This window comes from Podarcis pityusensis (genome assembly GCF_964106645.2).
Source record: "Podarcis pityusensis genome assembly, chromosome: 15".
NCBI classification, from domain to species: domain Eukaryota; kingdom Metazoa; phylum Chordata; class Lepidosauria; order Squamata; family Lacertidae; genus Podarcis; species Podarcis pityusensis.
Window position 1 is genome coordinate 22,280,932 of NC_138040.1, and position 23,715 is coordinate 22,304,646.

The window sequence follows — 23,715 nt, forward strand, 5'->3', positions numbered from 1 at the left end:
CATGAATGAAATCCAGAAAGCCTGGATGTGCTGCGAGCTCCTTCTGCTACCCAAAGGGGCTTCTTCGCTGGAAAATAAGGGGTGTATCCAATGCAATGCTGAGGAGCACATTCCTTTAGTTCAAGGATTTGTGCTTGAGCAACAGAACCTCCCCCTGCATGCCCCTAAAACCTGTTTTGGCAGCTTCTCCAGAACAGACTTGGGAAGGGTGCAAGGCATGCAGAGGGGAAGTTCTGTTGTGCAAACAAAAATCCACACACTATTGTAATGAGTGCATCGAGTACCTTCCTGAAGTTTGGCAAGTCAACCGAAGCAAACCTCCCACTCCATGCTGAGCATTAAGAAGGCCTGATGCAGTTAGAGAATCGCTGACAAAGGGAGCTAGAGGGGAGGGGTGTGTGCCCCTGGATGTATCCTGGGCTGCCAAACCCGGAAAAGAGGCTGTGACTAAGACCTGTGAGGTGTAGCAACATCCTCTGCCAACCCTTTTCTTCTACCCTTGCTATGTCACTCTGCATCCCAGAGGTGGCTGTACTGCGCACAGAGTCTGTAATTTGTAAATCATTCTGGTATGAAGCACCCTCTAATACACAAGATATTCTTGGAAACACTCCCTTACCCTGTAATCTGTGGTCAGGAGGACACATTAGAGGTCAGCCCAAGCCTGCAATGTTGTAAGACAAATTGGGCTTGTAAAACCAGAACCTTCCCACACATTCCTTCAGTTGTATCAATCACTAAATACCACTTAGGGTCACCCCTTATGTACCGTTCCAAAAGAGAAAATGCATCATCATCATTTTCAGAAAAAGAAAAAGAGGATCCAGATTTGTATATGTGAAATTTATGTGTAATAGATGCAAATTTAGAAATAATGACTATAATTTCAAAGGGAAACGCAATGTAACTCACCAAAGGGGTGAAGACAGTTCAGCTGTGTCTGCTTGGGAAAATGCGTTTTTTAGGTAAAATGACACACAGGAGTGTGTCTGTTAGGAGAGATGAACTGCTGACCAATTTTTGTGAGGACCTAAAATAAATAAAATGAATTTGCAAGTTGATTTGAAAATGTGGTGAGCTGAGCTTCAGAATGCAAAAATGAGAAATGAGAAATGAAAACTGACCAAGTCATCCACCTCTGCCCCCTGAACACACCCCACTCACAAAGCAAAGGGCCCCTTTTGCTGGTAAATAATCACACAGAGATTGCCATCTCTTGTGCAGCTGACTAGGAATCCTTTAACAATCTCCGGCTCGGAGACATCTGGCCACGTTTCTTGGAGATTCATGCGATGTGACACTCGTTAGAAGGTCAGTGGAAAAAAACTGTCAGACAGGAAGTCAGCCTGTCAGTGTCAGCACACCAGGCACTGTGTGAGAAGCAACAGGAGCACGCCGCAAGCCCTGGTCTCAAACCACCAGGCATTTGCCAATCAGGACTATGTGATGCCAAAGGACAAAACTCGCAATGAAAAAAACACACGCTCTTGAAACATTCTTCAGCTGGGCCTTTTATTACAGCGGGGGTCTCCTTCCTTGCCAAGAAAAAAAATGCAAGGCTTATCAGACAGGCAAAGCAGGCATCGCCGCCGCACAGAAACAGTGGGCAATGCTCAGTCTTGCTGGAGTATCATGTTTTCATTTCATGCATCCGTATCTCTCATCTGTGTGGCTAAGTCTACAGTTCCTGCAGGACATGAGAAAAGCCCTGCTGCATCAGACCAAAGGCCCATCTGGGCCAAGGTCCTGTTTCCCACAGTGGCCATCAGAATCCCTCTGTGGAAACCCACAGCCAGAACATGAGCGCAACAGAACTCTCCCATTGTTGCGCTCCAGCAAATGACAGTCAGTAACACATTGGCTCTGAACCTGAAGGTCCCATCTATCTGTCGTCCCATCTATCTAAACCTCTCATGGTCTTCCACCACCAATTTGTCCTAGCCTCTCTTAAAGCCATCTTGTCTGGTTTCCATCACCACAGCTTGGGGCAATGAGTCCCACAGATTAAGGTGTTGTATGAAGAATACGTTATCTTGCCTGTCCTGAATCTTTTGCTAGTTGGCTGCACCGGGTGGCCCAGACTCTTTGAATGAGGGACCACTATCTCCACACTGTGCATGGTTTTATAAACCACAACCACGCCCCCCCTTCCTTTAATCAGCCAAGCAACAAATTGTTAAGCAAATTCATGGTGGAGAAAGCTATCAGTGGCTACCAGCCACAATGGCCACGCTCTTCCTCCATAGCCAAGAGGCAGAATGCTGCTGAATGCAAGTTTCTGGGAATCACAGATGGGAAGGGAACTGCTCCTGCACTCAGACCTTGCCTTCAGACTTTCTGCAGGCATCTGGTCCACCACTGTGAGAACAGGATCCCTTGGACCAATCTGGTAGGCTCTTCTTTACGTCCTTGCATAGAGGGCAAGACTAGATTTCATAGGGTAGATCTTGGTTGCACATTAGGACAAACTTTTAAAAGGAACTTTTTGACAATGGATGGAACAATGGATGGGGGTGAATTTGCTTTTGCTGGATGGCTTCAGAGAGGAAAGCAGGCAGCTGTCTGCTGAGGTTGTTCCATCTCTGGGTTTGCCATCTCAAGCAGAAGCTTGTTCCAGGTGACCTACAAAGCCCCTTCCCCCATTGCAAGGCTGCCTCCTCTGTCCCTAGAGGGCGCTCAGATGGGGGTCACATGGCAGCCTAGCCAAATGCAGAAAGTGGTCCCTGAAGCATCCAGAAAGTCCTATGCAGGCAGAGAGTCGTCTCTAGACTAAAAGAGCAGTTGTAAAAAAATGTCTAGGTTGACATAATGTATGTGACACACAGTGAGCGTGTGTGTTTCATGCCTTCCTATTAAGAACATTTGAAAGACAGCTAATTTCCGGAGGATGGGTCAATTACAGTTCCTTATGTGGAACGACACCTTCTCAGCCCCCGAATGAATGACTCCAAATGGTAACTTCCCTTGCCAGTGTTTTCTTCCCCTTACAGCTGCTATTGCAATTGCTGAATCTTTGTTCGATTGCAACATTTGATTCTCCCAGCCCTTCAGCTCTCCCCCTCTTTGGGCTCATTTCCAAACCAGATGCGCAGCACTCCTCAGCCACTGCCACAGAAGAGGGATAGAGAAAAAAGCTGATCTCAGATCCTGCTCTCCAGGCCAGTACCTACAGCAACCAGACAGGTAATGATGCCAGTCTAGAAGTGATGGGCAAAAGGGAAAAGGCTGCTTTTGCAACAAAACAGACCCGACAGCCTTGCTTAAGGAGTGGGCAGGAAAAGTGGCAGAGTGACATTTACAACTCCTTTTGCAACCTGGTCCTAAAAAGAATTTCCTACTGAGTTAACTGAGAAAGTTCTTTCAGGTGTACAAAGTAATATAAATCACAATAATTATACGTGTTTGTAATGTTCAAAGCACTTGGCTCTTTTGCGTATGCCAGCGCTGTAAAGGAGGACAGCATTATTACCCCCATTCTGCAGGTAAGGTATCAAGGCTAAGAAGAACAACTTGAATAAAGGCCACTTTTAATAATGTCATTAGTTCTTCCTTTGAGGAAAAGGGTGAACAGGATTAAAATTGTGACCCCACCACAGTTCTGATCTGAATCAGAGGGGCCTACGCCTTGTGTGACTTTATTTTGGAGTAAGTTGCACTGCAAAGAGTGCACAGGATTGCAATGGCAGCAGTTCAAGTTGCTATTTCAAGTTCACACATTTTTACACATGATTGTTCTTAATTGTAGAACAGAGGAGAGAGTGGGCGCGCATGTGGGGAAGATACTTTAAAACAGAAAACCAAGAGAGCTCGCAGAGGGGGACAGATTTGTTTTTCTTTTGTTTTGTTTTTAAAGAAACAAGGAGTGCAGTCTCTCAAATATTTATTGCAAGCTACTTGGGAGACCAAATATGAGTCACTTGTCTTTGGATAATAAATGGCACAGAGAGCCATTCTAGACCCCCAAGCCCAATTCCTCTTTAATGCTAAGTTTAATTTCGGCCGTCTTGTTTGCAGAAGGCTCCGGAGGCTTTTGCAAAACAACAGGACTTTGTGTTTGTGTCTATTCCTCCCAAGATCACCCCAATCTCCTAGGAGAACACCTGACAAAAGGCATGTTTGGCCTCCCACCCAGCTGCCCGCTTTCTCCTTTCACGCCAGACATTCTCAACATTTTCTTACTGAGGAAGAAAAGGCGCCCTGTTGCCTTCAAGGCTTCTGTCGGTTTGTGGATTTTGCAGAACAAGCAACTGCCGATGTTTGGCACACCAATACCTTGATGATGACGATGATTCATGAAACTTGAATCCCTCCCTTCCTCCCAAAAGTAGTACAGGGCTGCAGGCACCTCAGGGATAAAACAATACAATTAAAAATAAAAACGTACTTAAACCAATTAGGGGTGTAGTCAATCCTACTCCTACTTAAGAGTAGACCCATTGACATTAATGGAGATGACTAACCTAGGTCCATTAATTTAAATAGGTCTGAAAAATAGAACTTAGCTGGGTACAACCCTTAAAAACAATCACAAACTCTTAAAGTTAATAAGTGTCAAGGTCACTGGGGCAGTATTTTGCAGCCATCAAACGCTTGGGTGGAATCACAGAATTGCAGAGTTGGAAGGGAACCCCAAGGATCTAGTCCAAGGTTACTTCATCTGTACTCTCATAGATTCCCAGATATTCTACATTTACTCATCTGCTGAAACAGAGGCAAAAAGGCAAATTGAAGGAACTCAAAACGCACAAACCAGGTCCAGTAGCAGAGCTAAAAGCCCCTCTCAGCAACCTTTTTCTCTGCCAGCACTAGGGCAACGCGAGTCCATTCTCTTGCTTGCCCATGGTACATAAGGTTCGTTTTAAAAGGAAAAAAAAGTTAAGGCACATTACTTTCAAAAAAATGAAATAGTTGTAAGGTCCTAGTCCTCACGGTGGCAGGAGGAAGTGGAATATGGTCAACATGTGCTGAAGACCTAGGAGGAAAATGGAAGAAACCCCTCTGCTCTCTGGCAGCGGTGTGACTTGCCCACAGAAGGGCCACTTGGATTTTGCTGCCTGAGGTAGCTACCTCAGTCTGCCTCATGGACAGGCCAGTCACATAGTTCAGTAACATCCAAAGGGTCACAGGTTTCTGATCCCTGCCATAGGGCACTGACCAGTCATCAGATTAGGTCCTCATCTTGCATGAGGTCTGCAGAGATTATTTGGGGCACTGGACTTCAGTGGTGCCACCTCTGGGCAATTCCAAGATGGCAGCCAAGTGGTCCTCAGAGGACTAGCCTGTGAGACTTTCTTACCACCACCACAAACAAACTACCCCTTGCTTCTTCTTTTTAAAAACACACACACAGAAAATCATAAAATGAGTGAAACTTCATAGCTGAGTACAAGCCAGACTCTTGCTGGCACAGAAGTGGGAGATCAATAGAAAGTCTTTTTTCAGAATTACACAGAGGTGGTGAGAGAGTCAAAGCTTAGAGGTGAATGGGGAATTAAAGACAGCTCTGGAGAAATTCAGAACTTTAAACCATGGAGGTGGAAGGAAGTTAAAAGCCACTGGATCCAAGCCCAGCTCTGACACAGGACTACCGTAAGACTGAGCAGCCGGTTATCATTTCAGGGGAGGCGGGAGATCAGGGCCAAAGAATGGAGTGAAGAGCACATCACAGCATACCTGATCCAGGTGGAATTGTGTCCAGGCAAAAAGCCCAAACAGGATGCTTTTTTAAAACAGCCTTTCTGGTCTAGGTCACTGCTGTCCAGTTATTATGTGGAGCAGTAAAAGGAGATCAAATCACCTTTGGACGAATGCACTGCCTGCCCATGAGCTACCAGGCCCAATTCAGGCATTAGCAGAGGGGTTGGCAACACGGCACCCATGGGTGTAATGTTGCCCTTGAGTATTTCTCTAGCGTCTGTGAACCCCACCCACTGCCACTTACTCACTGCCTTTTTGGCCATGAATTAGTGACCTTTCTCGTCCCTTGAGAAGTGCATATCGCTAAAGGAGGAAGTTATTAGTTAGTTAATTAATAGTATTTATAACCCGCCCTTCACCCGAGGGTCCCTGGGCGGGATGACACTCTTTCCCACTTCCTCTGTCAGCTCAGTGTGCTTTTCAAGGCTCAAATTAAATTGTACTGGCTCCAATTCCCACCCCATCCCCAATCACTTGAGAAAACTGATATGTGTGTGTGCACACTTCTGTGTCTTGTGGTAGACGGGGACTGATCTGTGGGAGGAGGAAGCCAGAGGAATGTGGAAAGAACAACCCTTGCTCAAAAATCCAAATGTGCCCATAGGCCTACGAAAGGCTGGTGGCCTCCTGAGTTAATGCTACTGTACAAAGCCCTAAATGGCTTGGGAGTCAAGGGCTAAAAGGAGCACCTCCACCTGTATCTTTCGACCTGTCATTTGGAAGGTCCTGATGGTAGTTCCATCTGTAGGACTAGTATGAAGAACAGGGACTTCTTGGTGGCGGCACCTTGGTTATGGCATGCCCTCCAGAGGGAAATCAAGCAGTCTACCTTTTCACCTACAACCAGTAAGCACACAATGACTGCAAAATTTATTTATCCAGGTGCTTGGCCAAGAGTTTTAGGACTTCTTACACTTCTGGATTTGACCTTCTGTCTGTAGTATGTTGCAGTGCAGCTCTATATAAAAAGATGATTCATGCAAGTCGTTCTAGGCTCCCTTTGGGAGTAAGGGCGAGTTATAAAATATAAATAAATAACAAAAAAATAACATAGGAGGCCCCAGTGGCCAGTCCAGGTGGGCAAGGCCAATCCAGGGCTTGCAATTACATCACTGCTCTGACCTGCAGTACTCTGACTCGCCAGATGGATGGATCTGTACACAAAAGCAAGGGTTCCTGGAAACTCTACGTTTCACCCCACAAGTCCCACCACGTATCAGCTTACCTAGACCAGATCATAGTGTGATATAGACAGAGAACATGGCATAGGAGCTCGAAATAACCCAATCAAGGCAGCCAAACAACAAGGATAGGAAAAAGCATCCTGGGATCATTGAATAGCCTGGAACATTCAAGACCAAGCCAAACCCCTTTAACAGAGGCCTGATTCACACATTTATACACACTGCGTGATTTCTCCACTTTCCACAACCAACAAGTGAGCACCGAGAATGTAAGAGAAGCCCTGCAGTTGGATCAGCCCCAAAGCCCATCTAGACCAGTACCTGGCTTTCATAGTGGCCACCCAAATGCCCACAACTGCAGTTTCCCCACCTGAAAGCCCCAGAAACTAGCATTTACTGAAGATGGAACATAAATCACTGTGGCGAAGCTATTGATACTGGCTCCATTGCAAAGCATTGCATTTGAGGATGATGAAAGACAATGTGAATATTCTTCCTGTTGTGTCTGTGCTAGTGAGAGCATTTTGCTCATGCTGGTCGGTTGAAGATATGCCTCAAAACCCATGGGAAACATCGGCTGAGATCAGTAGTCAAAAAGGGTAGGCTGAATGAGATTTGCAGAAGTTATGGAAGCACCTTCGTGCCCTTCCCCTCTCCCTCTCCCAGCTAGCAAAACCATAATCATGTAAGAAGCGTGCTTAAGTTATGCAAGTCACAAAAACGGAGTGTCCCGTCCCCCCCACAATAGGCTTTGGGTTGCCATGGAGCTCAGCGTAGTACACACAGTCTTGGTTCCATGCAAGAGGCACTGAAGTGCGATGGGATTCAACTTTTGATTACGGGCGGGAAAGGAGGAGCTGGAATTCACAACCGTAAGAGATGCTACAATTTTTTTTTAAAAAAGAGTCCTCTATAAAGTCATAGGGCCATACCTCTTTCACAAGCACACAACAGCAGCACCACAACAGGCTGAGGTGCAAGACACTTGCACACCTCTGTGACAATGTCTGGAGAGTGCAGGGAGGATTGGGAAACCTTGCTTGGGTGATCCTCTCTGAACCCAACAAGCTGAGAAAAAATATTACATCCAATTGTTCTCTCCATATAGACCAGCTCTAGGAAAAGCATATTGCAGTTTACTTTAAGTGTTCATATCCAGATAGCATCTGGGTAGGGAAACGAGCCTCCCTTAACCTGGGGATGTTTGGAGGCCGGCTAAATCTCCTTGGCTGTCCCCTCCTGCAAAAAAGCAACTCACATTTGGCTTCTAATTATAAATGCCTTTGCTTCATTAGCTTTCTGCAGTCTCATCAGCACATTAATTAACTTCTTCCCCAATGTGACCTCATTGGAACACCTCCTATTGTGAAAAGCAGTATTTTAAGGTGAGAGACAGGACACTTGCTCCAAACACCTTATTTGTAGTTGTGACAACCCAATTGGCTTCCGTTTCAGATCTTCAAACACCAAGGCATAGAAGCAGATATAGCTGTGCACTCTCAGTTGAAATTTGAATCCAGATATAGCCAGGGTGTTCAAATATGGATAAGTACCAGCCATGCAAATTGTAATCCCACATCTCTGCAGTGAGCAATGGCAGGCCAGTGTATTCCCATCTGAGCCCATAGTCCTTCCTTTCTCAGCCAAAGCAATTTGCAAGTGCTGCATTTCAGCAGTAGATCTCAGCATCTATATCTGGCTCTTCATCATTGACATACATAAAGATAAGGAAGTAGGGCAGTGGGTGGGGTGAGGTTGCTGAAGCACACCTCACAACCATGGGGGTACAAAGGAGGGGGTGTTGCTGGGGTGAGGGGTGTCCATGAGGCACAGACTCTGAACCTTTCCCCCTGGTATCTCTGGGTAGGTAATGAATTCGGGCGGTATTGAAGTTAGAGAGTGGGTGGGTGCAATTGGGACATTACTTTATGGAAATCAATTACTATAAAATGACCTTATCTAGAGATGATTTGAGGGGGTAATGAACGAGGGTGTAATTAAAGAGGAATTGAACAGCTATATCATCTGTTGGGAAATGAATCGGGGGTAAAGTGAACTGAAGAGGAACTGGTTTGGAGTGATCTGGGGGTGGGGGCAATTTGCAAATGCATTGATTTGAGATTATTTGGATGGGAAATCAGCTGGCCTGTGACATTCAAATTCTAAAGACACCTATGCATATAAAATATAGTATATGGGAACATCACACATTTTCATTTATGTAAGAGGTGCAGAATCTTTTAAATATCCAGCAACGCAACACCATTCCCCCTCCCACGGCCCCATCCAAAGGCCATTCAATAGTGCTGCATAGCCACGGGCCAGGGAAGAAGAAATTTTGGCTGCAACAAAACTAGCCAAGTGCTGAGACATGCTTGATATTTTGTTATGCCTTCCATAGGGCTGAGTCTGGGGAAAAAATGATAGCACTTGAGGGGGGAAAATCCAAGCCTGCACTGAGCCGTGGTGTTCCATTGATGATTTAAAAATAGACCCACATTTAATATGCTGGTTAGAAAATGAAGCCTGTGTGTACGTTAGTTCAATGATAGATTGACTATAGAAGGAAAAGCTAAGCAGATCAAAACTGTCATGACTGACCTGGCCCAACACCTTCCTAGTTCAATTTCATCCTATATCTAATAATCCTGCATATTAGACATACGGTCCAACACATATATGGAGAGAGAGAGAGAGATTGCTTAAGGCAAGCACAAGCTCTAGGATTACAAAGCTTTATGTTTCTGAATAATCTAGTTTGAACTTCCAACACACATGACACTCATTGCTTCCCCAGTTATTAAAGTCACTGGAACAACAGCACATGTGATAATGATTTCAAGGCCAGTAAGTTGGTCATTTCTTTAAGAATGCTTTTTGCTGTGCTCCTGTGCTTTCAACAGCAGCCCTAGCATGCAAATAGCAAAGCAAAGCTTTGATTGATACGCAGGCGAGTGTTGCAAAAAGCTTTAACTGCTTGCATTTCTGTGTGTCCGTCTGCTGGCTAAAAGTGCTGGATTATTACATAGTTGTAGCCAACATCCATGTAGGAAGCTGCCGCTAGTAGCCACAATGGCTGTGTTTTACCTCAACTGCCAGAGGAAGTATGCTACTGAATACCAGTTGCTGGGAATCTCAGAGGGATTTGGGCATCTGACTGCCCCCTGTGAGAAGATGATGCTGGACTAGATAGGCTACTGGGCTGATCCAGCAGGCTCTCATTACATTCTTATGCCTTGTACCAAGTCAGAGCATTGGTCTACTTAGCTTAGGAAAGAATCACAGAATTCTAGAGGGAGAAAGGTTATCTAGTCCAACATTCTGCAGCGCAGTGATGACAGCATGGTCTACTGGGGTGGCAGACATAGTGCCCTCCATCTGTGTGTTGTTGGACTCCAACTGCCAACAGCCCCAGGACTCATAGCCAAAGGCAAGGATGATACGATCTGTGCTCTGACCTGGGTACCAGGCAGCTTCCTTTGTGGACTGTCTGGATAGATATCTCACCCCACCAATGATCATTTTCTGGATATGGGTGGGGGGCAACATCTGCTAGCCAGGCAGCATCCACCAGAGTCATGGGCCTGCTGTCTCCAAGAACAGCCTGCAGCTCTCAGTAGGAGAGCATCTGCATTGAACACAGAAGGGCCCAGTGCCAATGCTCAGCATCAGAACTAAGAGACACCCTTGTGATGGCCTGAGACTGGTGGCAGTTGCCCAAGGTCCTCGGTCCTGAAAGTGGTGAATCAGTGGGTCCAACTGTGTTCATAAAGAAAGCTTCCTATATTCCTGCTGGGACTCTCTCCTCCATTCCTGAGAAGATGAAGAAGCCAGAGTCTGGAATATGCCCTATCTGCCTGCTTCCCAGATACCAAGCTCTGCCAGATACCCTGGAGAACAATGGCTTTACTACAAGGAGACCTTGCAAGGAGGAGGCTGGATGTGGCCACCTTCCTGGAATTAGCAGCCTTCACAAGCTGCTATTTAAAAGCCAAGGGCTCCACCAGAAAAATAAGAGGAAGGCAGGGACTCAAGCCTCCGCTGGGCAATTCCGTTCCTCCTTTAAACCGGGAGAGGAGGGAGGAGGCAGCACTCTCGCCACCGTCTGCATCGCCGCTGAAGCTGCTGGCTAGCGCCTTCGGAAGAAACGTGCCGTCTATCTCCCCGCACCCGCCCCACCAATAAATACACATGACACTGCAGTGCGTGTGTATGCGTGTATGTATGCGAGGGTGCGCGCGCCAGGCAGATCGGCCTCTCTGCCTACTCGCTGCAGAGCAGGATCTAGGAGCCCGATGCACAAATGCAAACGCGCGCGAGAGAGAGCGCGCAGCACCCGCTTTAAACCCCCTGGACGCGCGTCCCACAGGACAGCTCCGGCAAGATGTCACCGGCGCTCCTGCACGCGCGGCAGCGCGGACACGCCGTCCCGGAGCGGCCTCGCTTCTCCTGCCATCGCATCGGTGCACACGCTGGGGCAACAAACCACACAGGCTGCCAAATCGCTGCCATTCATCCTCCTCCTCCTCTTTTCCTCTGCATTCCTCTCCGGGTGGAACTGCAGATCCGATTTTGGAAACCAATCAATCCATTAATTAATTAATTAGCGTGGCTCCGCCTTCTCGGTTCTCTCGGAGGAAAAGGGATGACTCAACCACTCTTTCCCCCAGACGCACAAAACAACAGATCGGGATTTTTTTCTTAAAACAATAAATAATGGGGTGGTACCGTGTGGCGCCCCCTCCAACCCACCCGCCGCTGGTTTTTTAAATTATTATTATTCCGGCCTAACTCACGCTCTGGCTTTGGGGAAACCCATGGAGAGGAGGATATCCAGGGAAGAGCCGTGCTTGATGGTCCCCGTGCGCGGCTGCCTGTTCCTCCGGGGGGTGACTTTGCTGTACAGGTCTTCCTTCGCGGCCATGGTGCGCGGCGTGGCGGGCTGGTGCCGAGCGATCATCCGGCCATCGCGAACACACACAGGGCAGGCGGACTGGTGGATTCAGCTGCAATAGCAGCAGCGGCAGCAGCTCCTCCTCAAAGAGGCTCCACGCGAGCAGTGGCGCGCCTGGCGCTGCGCGTAAAAGAAAAGGCTTCTCGGCTCCCGGGGCGGCGGCGGCGGCGACTTCCTGGGTCGCCGGCGAGCTTTCTTCCCGAAGTCACTCGGCCGCCTCTCGCCGCTCCGGCTGCTTTTGCAAAGGTGCTGCGCGCCACTGACGCCTCCCGCCCTGCCCGCCCCTCCCCTCGGCCGCACGTGCGCCCCAAACGAGAGCCATCCAATCGGCGCGCGGCCTGCGCCGCCTTCCGGAAGAGGCTGGCCCCCTCCCCTTTTGTTTTCCTTTCGCAATCAGGAATTTCTGAATGGATCAAAGAGGAGCACCAAAATAATAATCCGGGCATGGGCAGGCGCGAGCGAGCGCGCGCTCTCCCCGCCGCTCTCTCTCGTCTTCTCCCTCCCGCGCACCTCTTGCCAACAAAGCCCCGCCCCCTCTTTTAAAGAGGCAGCCGCAGCCCCTGTCACAGAAGCAGGCGCGTCCAAGAGCATGGGAAGTCTTGCTGAGGCTGAGCTTCCGCTTTCTGCAAGAGGGGAACTGGACCTCCCGAGATCCGGAACCTCTTGCTGTTACTAGTATCCCGCCCGCATCCACAATACGTGGAGGAAAGAGGCACAATTGGCAATATTCATTCAGTTGGGAGATCGGTCCTTCTTATCAGCCTCAGCTCCCCATCTGTCAGAGAGACCAGGGTCCTGGGGGGTGACTAGTGCTTTGACCCATTAAGAACCAAGGCAGCCCCTTTTCGCATAGCCCTGTCCTGAGTGAATGCCTTTAAATGCCCTTGGGTCGGGTTTTTTTAAAAACCGATCAGCGTCCACACAGAGAGAGGAGTTGCTTTTCGAACTTTCCGTGGTTTTTGTGTTCTATGTGACAACAGCTAAAGCCAGTTCTGAGGCCCCCACCCGCCCCCGCCCCGTTGTACGTATGTGGTGGTGGCTGAAGACACCACGCACGCATGCATTTAAGAGTCTCCTTCCTACGCGGTAGGAAAGTCGAGACGTTTTCACAGATGCTGAGCTCCTTCTCTGCGATCTAACGAAAATGACCAGGCTGGAATAAAGCTCAACGCACATGGAGAGCCTTCTCAGTTTCAGCAATGCCGATTCCTACCCACCCCCACTAGTGGTGTATGGAAGTGAGAAGTGAGAGTTGGACAATAAAGAAGGCTGATCGCTGAAGAATTGATGCTTTTGAATTATGGTGCTGGAGGAGACTCTTGAGAGTCCCATGGACTGCAAGAAGATCAAACCTCTCCATCTTTAAGGAAATCAGCCCTGAGTGCTCACTGGAAGGACAGATCCTGAAGCTGAGGCTCCAATACTTTGGCCACCTCATGAGAAGAGAAGACTCCCTGGAAAAGACCCTGATGTTGGGAAAGACTGAAGACACTAGGAGAAGGGGACGACAGAGGATGAGATGGTTGGATAGTGTTCTCGAAGCTACCAGCATGAGTTTGCCCAAACTGCAGGAGGAAGTGGAAGACAGGAGTGCCTGGCATGCTCTGGTCCATGGGGTCACGAATAGTGGGACACAACTAAATGACTAAACAACAACAACAACCCACCCCCACCATCAATGAACATGGAGGAGAGCCGTGTGAATTTCAGCAATAGTGACTCTTCACAGTATTTTTCTCCCCAGAGTTTGTCAGGTTCACTGGAGAGCAGAGTGGAAGCTGCGAAGGAAATGGGAGGTTGGCCTTGGAGGTTGCAGGTGGGTTTCACCTCAGCGTGGCCAAGAACTTGGGACAAACACATAGGAAGGGGCAGTTTTTTGGGGGGGGGGATTTTCTCCCACACTGTTGGGGAAAAGGTAAATTTGGGGTGAACCATGAACATTCACTGAAGTGCCTTTCCAGTACTGAATTAGAATGCTTTCAAAAAGGGGTGGGGAATCTGTGGCCTGCCAGATGTTTGTTTGTCTGTTGATGAATTTCTCATCTGCGCTTTCATGAAAATAAAGCAAGGTAAGAGTACAGTGGTACCTCGGGTTAAGTACTTAATTCGTTCTGGAGGTCCGTACTTAACCTGAAACTGTTCTTAACCTGAAGCACCACTTTAGCTAATGGGGCCTCCCGCTGCCGCCGTGCCGCCAGAGCACGATTTCTGTTCTCATCCTGAAGCAAAGTTCTTAACCCGAGGTACTATCTCTGGGTTAGCAGAGTCTATAACCTGTAGCGTCTGTAACCTGAAGCATATGTAACCTGAGGTACCACTGTACAAGTTTTAAGGATAAAATCAACAAAAGGTCCATGAAAAATCATTAAAAGCATCAGTAAATACCAACCTTTTTTTAAAAGAGAGAGAGAAAGAGAGAAAGAATCATGCTGTAAATGCATGTCTAAATAAATAAAATAAATCAAAAGATGTCAGATAGAATGGAGGTATGGTTCCTGATGAACTTCTACTGGCAGGGAGTTCCACAGGGCAGAGTGTACCACACTAAAGGCTCAGTTTCCAAGGCCAGCTGACCCTCAGGGTGTGAGGAACCACCAGAAGTGCCCCTTCTGAGAATTCCAGCAATCGAGGTGGTCCACCAGGAATCAGGGAGTCCCTGAGGTCTTGGAGGCCCAATTTGTTTAGGTCTTTGTTCATTAACTCAACTACCTTTAACCTGGCCCAGTTGATGGAGAACTGCTCCCATCATCCCTGACCACTGGCCAAGCTGGCTGAGGCTGATGGGAGTCCAACAACAGCTGGAGGGCCACAGGTAGCCACCTCTGCTTCAACCAATGCACCTATGATTTCAGTCTTAAGTGTTCAGCTACCTAGCATTATTTTCCTGCTATGGTGGAACCTACACAGAATTTTCATCTCCAGGCCAGGGATGAGGGCTAAAGTGATTCTTTGTTCCTGTATCTGGAGTTCCCAGTTCCTTCTTTGGTTTGAAGGTGATGATGCAACCTAAATATGGAATTGGGAGGATGAAGCCCTCAACTTACACAGGGGTTATGCTCCAGGGATTGCGCCTAAAGCCAAAATCACATAGAGTCAAAACCCATTGGATTCAATGGCAGGTGGGATTGTGAAAGTCATTTTCCCTGGAATCCACCCCCTCCCCCATATATTACCACACACCTAAATCTGAATGTGCATAAGTTAAATGCATGCAATTTTCAGTCTTACTGTGTTCTCCACCACCAAACAAGCTTTGTTCATGCACAGTCATGTGTTCAACACCACTGGAAGAGGATCTGGCCCAAGAGGTTGCTTTAGCACATCATTTTCAAGCAAAGTGGCCCCAGGAATCCCACTGATTTCTTTTTTTACATTTCCAATAATAAAGGATTTGAATATGTCTCTGCTGCAAAATAAACTTTGGACGACCACAAGCCATATTTCCATATCACGTCACAACCAGGTCTATGAGATGCTGTTAAACCACAAGTCCCCAACACTATCTAACCACGCTTGACTGCTAAATCTTATCTTTATGGCAATTACACTGTGCCCTCCCCAGTAAGGAGGTGGAGAATAACTGTTATCAATGGAAGGAGTGATTCATACATCACCAGATCCACTGATCTGATGAAGTCTGATTAGTTGGATTCCACTTTTGAGATGCCTTGCTTACTCACTTGGTATATAATGCCTCGGCTCACTCATCCCCCCACACCGCACACTTGAGTGAGCCCATCCCAATTATTGAGGGAGACCTGTTATACTGAAACTTCCCTGTGCTGTAGTTTTGATGGGACTTATTTGCTTGGCTAACACAGGAAACCTGCATACAAAAACATAAGAAGAGCTTGTTGGATCAGGCCCAAGGCCCTTCCAGTCCCGTATTGTGTTCTCACAGTTGTCAACTAAATGCCTGTGGGAAACCTGCAAGCAGGATTTTAACACAAGGGCACTCACCCCTCCTGCAGGTTCCAGCAGCTGGTATTCAGAAGCATCACTGCCTCTGAGCATGGAAGCAGAGCATAGGCATTGTGGCTAGTAGCTATTGATGGCCTTCCCCTCCATGAATTTGTCCAATCGTCTTTTAAAACCATCCAAAAAGTGAGTCTTATTGAGCAAAAAATACGGTACTTTATTTTATCTGTCCTGAATTTTCAGATGGGTAGGAGTTGGGGGGTGTGTGAGAGAGGCAGGCACAAGGAAACAAACAGGGTAATGTGCATCAGTCAAATATATTCTTCTCTGTGGTGTGTACAGCAACCTAAAAATGCAACTTAAAACACAGCAAAGGAAAACAACTTTACTGTGTCTTCTAAGCTGCATGTGGGAACTGGACATGCCATGTGATGACACCAGGCCGGCTCTTAGCTTTTCTGAATACAGTGGTACCTCGGGTTACATACGTTTCAGGTTACATACGCTTCAGGTTACAAACTCCGCTAACCCAGAAATAGTGCTTCAGGTTAAGAACTTTGCTTCAGGATAAGAACAGAAATCGGGCTCCGGCGGTGCGGCGGCAGCAGGAGGCCCCATTAGCTAAAGTGGTGCTTCAGGTTAAGAACAGTTTCGGGTTAAGAACAGATCTCTGGAACGAATTAAGTACTTAACCCGAGGTACCACTGTATTTGCAAGAGCAAGAGACAGTCTCATGGTAGCTCCCCCCCACCCAGAACTTAATTCTGCTTCCTCTTGCCCCATATGAAGCCTTCTATAGGCTAACAATAGCAATAGCATTGTGAAATAAGAACAAAGAGGAGGAAATGCAAAGGGTTTCCGTGGCTCAGCTCGGGGTTGCTGCCCACAGAAAAGGACTCCAGTGTTTCCAGGAAATGCTCTTGCAAGAGTTTACTTGTTTCAAACCATGTTGCAAAATTGAACAACGGTGGCCAGGATCCAAAAAGCTACTTGAAAGCACTTGCTTTTGCAATTCTGCTTTCAGAAGTCAGCCTCACTATTCAGGCTGTGATCCTACTTGAACTCTAGAACTCTCTTCTAAGAAGAAATGTCTAGGACTGGGCTGCATGTTAACTTTTTTTATTGTTTCTTATCTCCCTTGCATAAGCACTTATCTCAGCAGAGCAAATCCTGCCATTCAAGCAGGCAATCAAAAGCTGTCTGGCAACATTCCTGGAACTGACATCAACATACCTTTGCTTACTTCTCGGGAACATCTGGGATGTTGCAAAGATACCAGAGTAATATGTGCTGTCATGGCTCATGAAGATAGCTTGCTTTCTCATAATGTGTCCATGTGACCACAGCCGGTCCACCTGTGAAGCAAGTTGAGGCATCTGCTTCAGCCTTCAGGATCCACAGGGGCAGCAGATCCTGATGTAGGTCTGTATTACCTCCTTTGTTACTGATGCAGATCTTCACTCACCCCTTCTTGGGTTGGCCCTGTTTGTGTCAACAAGGACACCAGATGTTTAGAAGGTAAAAGATAAAGGACCACTGGACGGTTAAGTCTCATCTAATTCAAATATGGGGTGTGGTGCTCATCTCCACTTTCAGGCCAAGGGAGCTTGCATTTGTCCACAGACAGCTTTCCAGGTCATGTGGCCAGCATCACTAAACCGCATTTGATGCAACGGAACACCGTGATGGAAGCCAGAGTGTACAGAAACGCTGTTTACCTTCTCGCTGCAGCGGTACCTATTTATCTACTCACACTGGTATGCTTTCGAACTGCTAGGTTCGAAAGGAGCTGGGACAGAGCAACAGGAGCTTACCGCATTGTGCAGATTCGAACTGCCAACACTGCGATTGGCAAGCCCAAGAGACTCAGTGGTTGAGACCACAGCGCCACCCACTGTGTTCAGAACACTATATTGGATAAGGGTTTTCATGTGGTGTGTGGTGAAAATGCACCAGTTTATTCTGACGAGAAAACAATTTCATGTTCTTAAAAAAATCTGAGGAGCACTCCACATGCAATACCTTCCCCTCCCCAGATATGTGTACCTGAGATAAGTGTGTACCTAAAAAGGTGAACGTGGGAAGCACACATTTCCAGTCTCACACAAGGTACATATATTGGCGACCAGGGTAGACTGGATCTTAGTATCATAAAATCATAGAACTGTAGGGTTGTAAGGGACCCAAACCCCCTTCAACGCAGGGGTCATAACTAAAGAATCCCTGAAAGATGGCCACTCCATCTCTGTTTACAAATCTCCAATGAAGGAGAGTCCACCACCTTCTGAGGTACCCTTCTGTCTGGAGGCACCCACAATACTGCTCTGATTCAAGGTTATAATTTCAGAGTTGCTGTAGGGTTCCCTCTCCCCCCCCCCCCCAGAGATGTATTTCTCATGGGCAAAAGTCTTCTTCTGTGGCCTCCTCTTGCTGCTGCTGCTGCTGCTGTTATACTGAGGTTGTCTTCCTCCCCCTTTCTTTGATCTGCTGGTTTTTGGCGTCTTGAGGAGGGGGAGACTTAACTATGCAGCTGTTTTTGTTTTTACTACTGTTTGCTTTTTATCCTGCGGTTTTGATGGGGACCAGAGCTTACTGCTGCAATATGATTTCATTTTGCTGCTCTAAGCTCCTCTGGTTTCTTCTTTTGAAGAAAAGTAGGCTATTTGCATTTCTTACGATAAACAATTACTCGGAGCTACTAACAACCCAAGTCTGCACACATCCAAGGAATTCTGGGACGCTGCAGTCATATCCCCTTTCTGATGCTCACTTAATCGTTCCCAGATCACCAGTGTCTTTATGAGCCGCACCCATGACCTTCAGTGCTGCTGTGTATTTATCTCATCCCACCTTTCCCCACACTCCCTTGTCCGTGTGAGCCAGAGATCATCATCTGGTGAGCCAGAGGGTGGCAGTGGGAAATTGGGTATTTTTCTGTAATAACTCCCAGATCCATGGAATGTTCTCTCCAGGGAGACCCTCCTGGTGCCAGCTTTGCCATTGTTTTGGTGCCAGGCAAAGCCCTTTTTGTTTTCCTGGGCATTTGGACATTATCAACTGGGTGTTTTTAATTTGACTATTTTTTTTAACATGCATTTTTAGTATTGCTCAGGGGTCAGCAAGGCTTATCGGGCATGGGCTGGATCACTCCCCCAGAGATCCTCCATGGGCTGGACTGGCGCAGCGTGACGCCAGAAATCGCATCTGCACATGCCCAGACGCAGAAAATTGCGTCTGTGCAGAAGCAATTTTCGGCACCACGGACATGCACAGAAACAATTTCTGGCACCTGGACATGTGCAGAAGTGATTTCTGGAGCCACGGAAGAGAGTTCCCATGCTGTGCTGCGCTGGTTTAGCGCAGTGCCCGGGGACTCGCCAAGCGGGCGGCGCAGTTTGGGGGTGGCTCATCGGCTGGTTAAAAGGCCTCCATGGAGGGACTTCCGGGTCAGCGCCATAGGTGAATGGCGGAGTTCCTCCGTCCAGAGGAACGGGCTCCGTGGAAACTGGGTCTTCCTGCCACAGCGAAGGTGGGGACCCGCTAGAAATCCCAGGAGGAGGAAGCCTGGGAACATGGGGTTTGGCAGGGCACCAGGAGTGCCCCCCTACTCGCAGGGAATCCCATTTAGGGGCTCCGGAGCGAAGTGGGGTGAGAAGCGCGGTGCTGCGAACTGACTGCTACTTCCACGGAGTGAAGCCGCACAGCCATTGCCGGAGAACGCTGACTTTTTCCTGTGGACAATTGGATTTAAAACAAGTACCCGTGAGTAGAAATGGAAAATTGGATCAAGAAATTTCTTAATTTGGTAACGAAGCGGGAAGGTTCAAAACAGGAAGTCTGCCTTCCGCTTTTTGTATATAGACTAAAGCAAAAACTTTGTAAGCTAAAGCCTGGAAAGCTGTCAAAAAAGTCTAAAGTTCCTTCATTTAGAATTACTGAAACCCCCTTGGAAGCAGGAGAAAAGGGGTGGAACTTTGTTCAACCCTAGCAGGAGCGGGAGTGAAGAAGGATAAGTTTCCACCGTCTCTAACCTGGGAACGGCGTGTCAGAGACAGAAATTGTTGGAGAGGTTCATTGACTGTGAATGGAATATTTTGACAGATAGCTAAAGAAGAGAAACAAGCTGATTCCAATGTTGCCTTTTGCATCCTAAAGAAACAAAATATCTGAAAAATATCTGAAAAACGAAAGTAATTTTCCTTTGTTGGACTTGCCTAAAAAAAATGGATACAAATAGAAATTGCCTCCTCTAGAGGGAGCTTGTCAAATTGTTGCTGCAGTACATTTGAGGGCTCAACAGATGTGAGATTAAGACCGTGGGAACAGGCTTTTCTGACCTTGACTAAAGATGAGTTGGAAAGAAGACTGGGTGCTTGCCTTATGCAAGACAAGTGCCCTGCTGGAACAGATGCATGAGAAGATGGACTTGATGAATGAGAAAATGGATTTGACTGTTGCAGTTAATAACTGTGGGCAAACAGGGAATATTGATACAGAAATTATCCAGGGATAAACTCATGAATCTGTACTGACTGGGCAAGTACAGAAGATAATGGAGGAGTATGCGGTTGCACCCCAAATAATACAAATGGAGAGTCCCGAGGCCCTACAGGAGTATGAGCCGCTGTCGTTGAAGATTGAAGTTGGAGTGGGCCAGGGGGAGTCTGGAGTTGAGGAAGTTCCCAATGTTGGAGAGACCTTGGAATATGCTTTTAAATACTTTTTGGACTATATTGAGGATTGTGGGGAGTGGGACTGTGGGGAATGGGTGGGTTTGATGAAGGGAGATGGAGACAATTTTGGCTTGGAATCCCCCAGAGGCCTACCCCTCAATGAGAAAGGAAAGAAACTAAGAAAGAGACCAACAAAAGACAAGGAAAAGGGCAAGTATAAACAACAAGAAGAAGAATTGCAGAAGGGACATGGAAAAGACTTAAGGGCCTCGGACATAAGGCTTCCAGGTTGATGAACTAGATGGAATGGACAGTAAGGACTGACACGATCCGAGACCAGGAAGAAGAGACGTTGGATGAACATTGGAAGAAAATTTATAAAGAAAATTTTCTATTTGGGGAATTGGCTAAAAATTAATGAATATTAGGGAAAATGTTGGAATGAAACTATATGACTTTAGCAGAAATGATATCAGGAGTAATGTATATTTGATAACTAAGATTCAAGCTTTAAGGTGTTTTAGGGTAAGATAAGGTTAAATTAATTAAGGTAATGTGAATAATAGAATATGGGGAAAGATGGAAAGGATTTGTTGAATTAATTATTAGATTAAATTAGGTTAGGATAATTTTTTTAACAAAAATTGAGAAAGATGGAAAGAATTTGCTGAAATAACTAATTAAACTATAATACAAAAAGGGAGGTGTGAGGAAGTCAATGAAACAAGCAAATGGAAGTTTTAGATATGTAATTTGGGATTTGTGTTGTTTTCTCTTTTCTTTTTATCTTTTTGTTGTATTGTTGTATTGGTTTTTGTGTTTTTTCTTTTCTTTTTGTCTATTATAGTGTTGTTTTTTAATGTTTTTTTTTCCTTTTTATAATTCTGAAAATTACTAATAAATATTATTTTAAAAACATAAATAAAAGGCCTCCATGGGCTGCTTCCAGCTCATGGGCCTTAGGTTGCCGACCCCTGCTCTAGCTGTAAATAACTTCAGAATTTCTTCATAGTAAAACATAATAATACAGTAAACAATGGTGTAACGCTGGAGCTCAGAAGAAAAGCATTTGCTTAGCATGCAGAGTGTCTTAGGTTCAGTCCCCAGCATGTGCAGAAAATTTGGAGAGCTGCTGCCAGTCAGTGTAGACACTACTGAGCTAGATGGACCAGTGACCTGACTCAATATAAGGCAGCTTCCTACGTTACCTAACCTATAATAACCTAACCTAACGTAACCAAACCTAAAAGCGTCTCCATCCCCATCGTTTAGCCTAGACACTGAGATCCAGCTCCGAGGGTTTTCTGGTGGTTCCCTTACTGTGAGAAGTGAAGTTACATGGAACCAGGCTAAGGCCTACTTAGCCAGTTGCTATTTCCCCTTCGATGAATTGCTGTGTGTTGAGGTTATTTTTTCCTGTGTGCATTATGCCCTTCCTTTAAGCAGCATACAAGAAAGTTCCCAGTGGTCTCTCTCAGACATGGAACATGAGACTCGCTTAGCAGCTGCGATGGAGCCACATTGGACCAGCTCAGCCAATTCTGTGTGTTTACATTCTTGTTGGTTAGCTAAGTTTGGGCTGGGAAGCTGGCTGTTCTTCAAAATAGTGAGATGAACTTTCAGGTGATTATCAGGAGGAATCTTGAGGCTATCATAAGACTGCCATATTTCAAAAAAACTTGCCTAAGATCCAGGACAAAGCACCACCTTTCAGAAATTCCCCCCGGACATCAATTCCGCCTTTGAAACCCTAGGCCATCAAGGCATAATAACAATATTTCCTCTTCAGGTCCTGGAGTTTGCTCTGATGTTCAATAAAGACATTACCTGCTTTTAATAATAATAATAAAATGTCTGAGGATTTGCTATGTACATATAAAGTGACATCTTCCCACAACCAGTTTCCATTATTATAAATGAATGAGCTGGGGAAAAAATGTGACTTGTGCAAAGACGCTTGGGATGAGACAATGGATGAACCAAACTTTGAAGCTCAGTCAGCCAAGCATACAACTGAGCATAAAACAGCTCCTAAAACAGTTCCACTATCTACTTAGCTGTTTCAGAGTGCTGGTTATGACCTACTAAGTCCTGTGCAACTTGGATCCCAGGTATCTGGAGGACTGTATCTCCTGATATGAGCCTGCCTGGACTTTGAGATCTTTGTGGGAGATCTCTCATTCCTGCTCCCCTTGCAGCATGTTTTGGGGGGAGGGGACAAGGGAGAGGGCTTTCTCAGTGGCTTCTCCCAAACCCGTTTCCTAGTGAAGCTAGACTGGCTTCTTCTTCGTTGTCCTTCCTCTGTTGCATTCTGCCTTCATTTTATAGCAAGCTACTTTGTGTATTTTTAATAGAAAATGTGGGGGTGATATGTTCCAGTATGGTGTAGTGTTGGAGCAGGCATCCTCAAACTCGGCCCTCCAGATGTTTTGAGACTACAGTTCCCATCATCCCTGACCACTGGTCCTGTTAGCTAGGGATGATGGGAGTTGTAGTCCCAAAATATCTGGAGGCCCTACATAAAATGTCTACACCATACATTTTAAGGCACATCCAATGCATATTTAAAGCAAATAACTTTCCTAAAGAACCATGGGAACTGTTGTTTGAGGAAACTCGTGTGCTTTAGATATGCACTGGATTGTGCTTTAAATGCATGTTGAGATAGAATTTCTCTGCCATCTTGTGGAGAGGAGAGTTGGTGCATTCAGCATCACTAGAACATGAAGCAAAGGAAGAAGTCTCATTTGATACAGGGGAGCAGATTTGCTAGACAGGGGTCAGCAAACTTTTTCAGCAGGGGGCCGGTCCACTGTCCCTCAGACCTTGTGGGGGGCTGGACTATATTTGGGGAGGGGGAATGAACGAATTCCTATGCCCCACATATATCCCAGAGATGCATTTTAAATAAAAGGACACATTCTACTCATGTAAAAACATGCTGATTCCCAGACCGTCTGTGGGCCGAATTTAGAAGGTGATTGGGCCGGATCCGGCCCCCAGGCCTTAAGTTTGCCTTACCATGTGCTGGAAGGTACACAGATTATATAAACCAGGAGACTCAAGCTTGATTTCTAAAGCTGGAGAAATAACTGCTGCTGTTTCAGCTTATGTGTTTTTTAAAGCTTCAGGAAAAATACAAAACTGGTTTAGGATGCCATTGATGCTACATTTATTCCACTTTCATCCCACCCTCCTCTAAGGAGCTCATGATGCCGCTAACATTTTTAACCTAATGACAGCCTCCTCACATGCCTGTGAGTCTGATCTTGAGGGCAGCAGCATTCCC

The 23,715-nt window shown here is 46.5% G+C and overlaps 1 protein-coding gene across 2 annotated transcripts in view; it reads right to left on the reverse strand.

Moving 5' to 3' along the window:
• The window catches only part of UBASH3B (ubiquitin associated and SH3 domain containing B), a 78,021-nt gene extending 65,909 nt beyond the window's left edge, over positions 1-12,112 (reverse strand). For both annotated transcript variants that reach the window (XR_013979952.1, XM_080983501.1), the window contains exon 1: positions 11,678-12,112. Coding sequence is in view for 1 of the 2 variants with exons in the window: in XM_080983501.1 (XP_080839627.1) it covers positions 11,678-11,841 (164 nt within the window). In the remaining variant the exon portion in view is untranslated. The remainder of the gene's footprint in view (positions 1-11,677) is intronic.
• Positions 12,113-23,715: the final 11,603 nt, after the last annotated feature.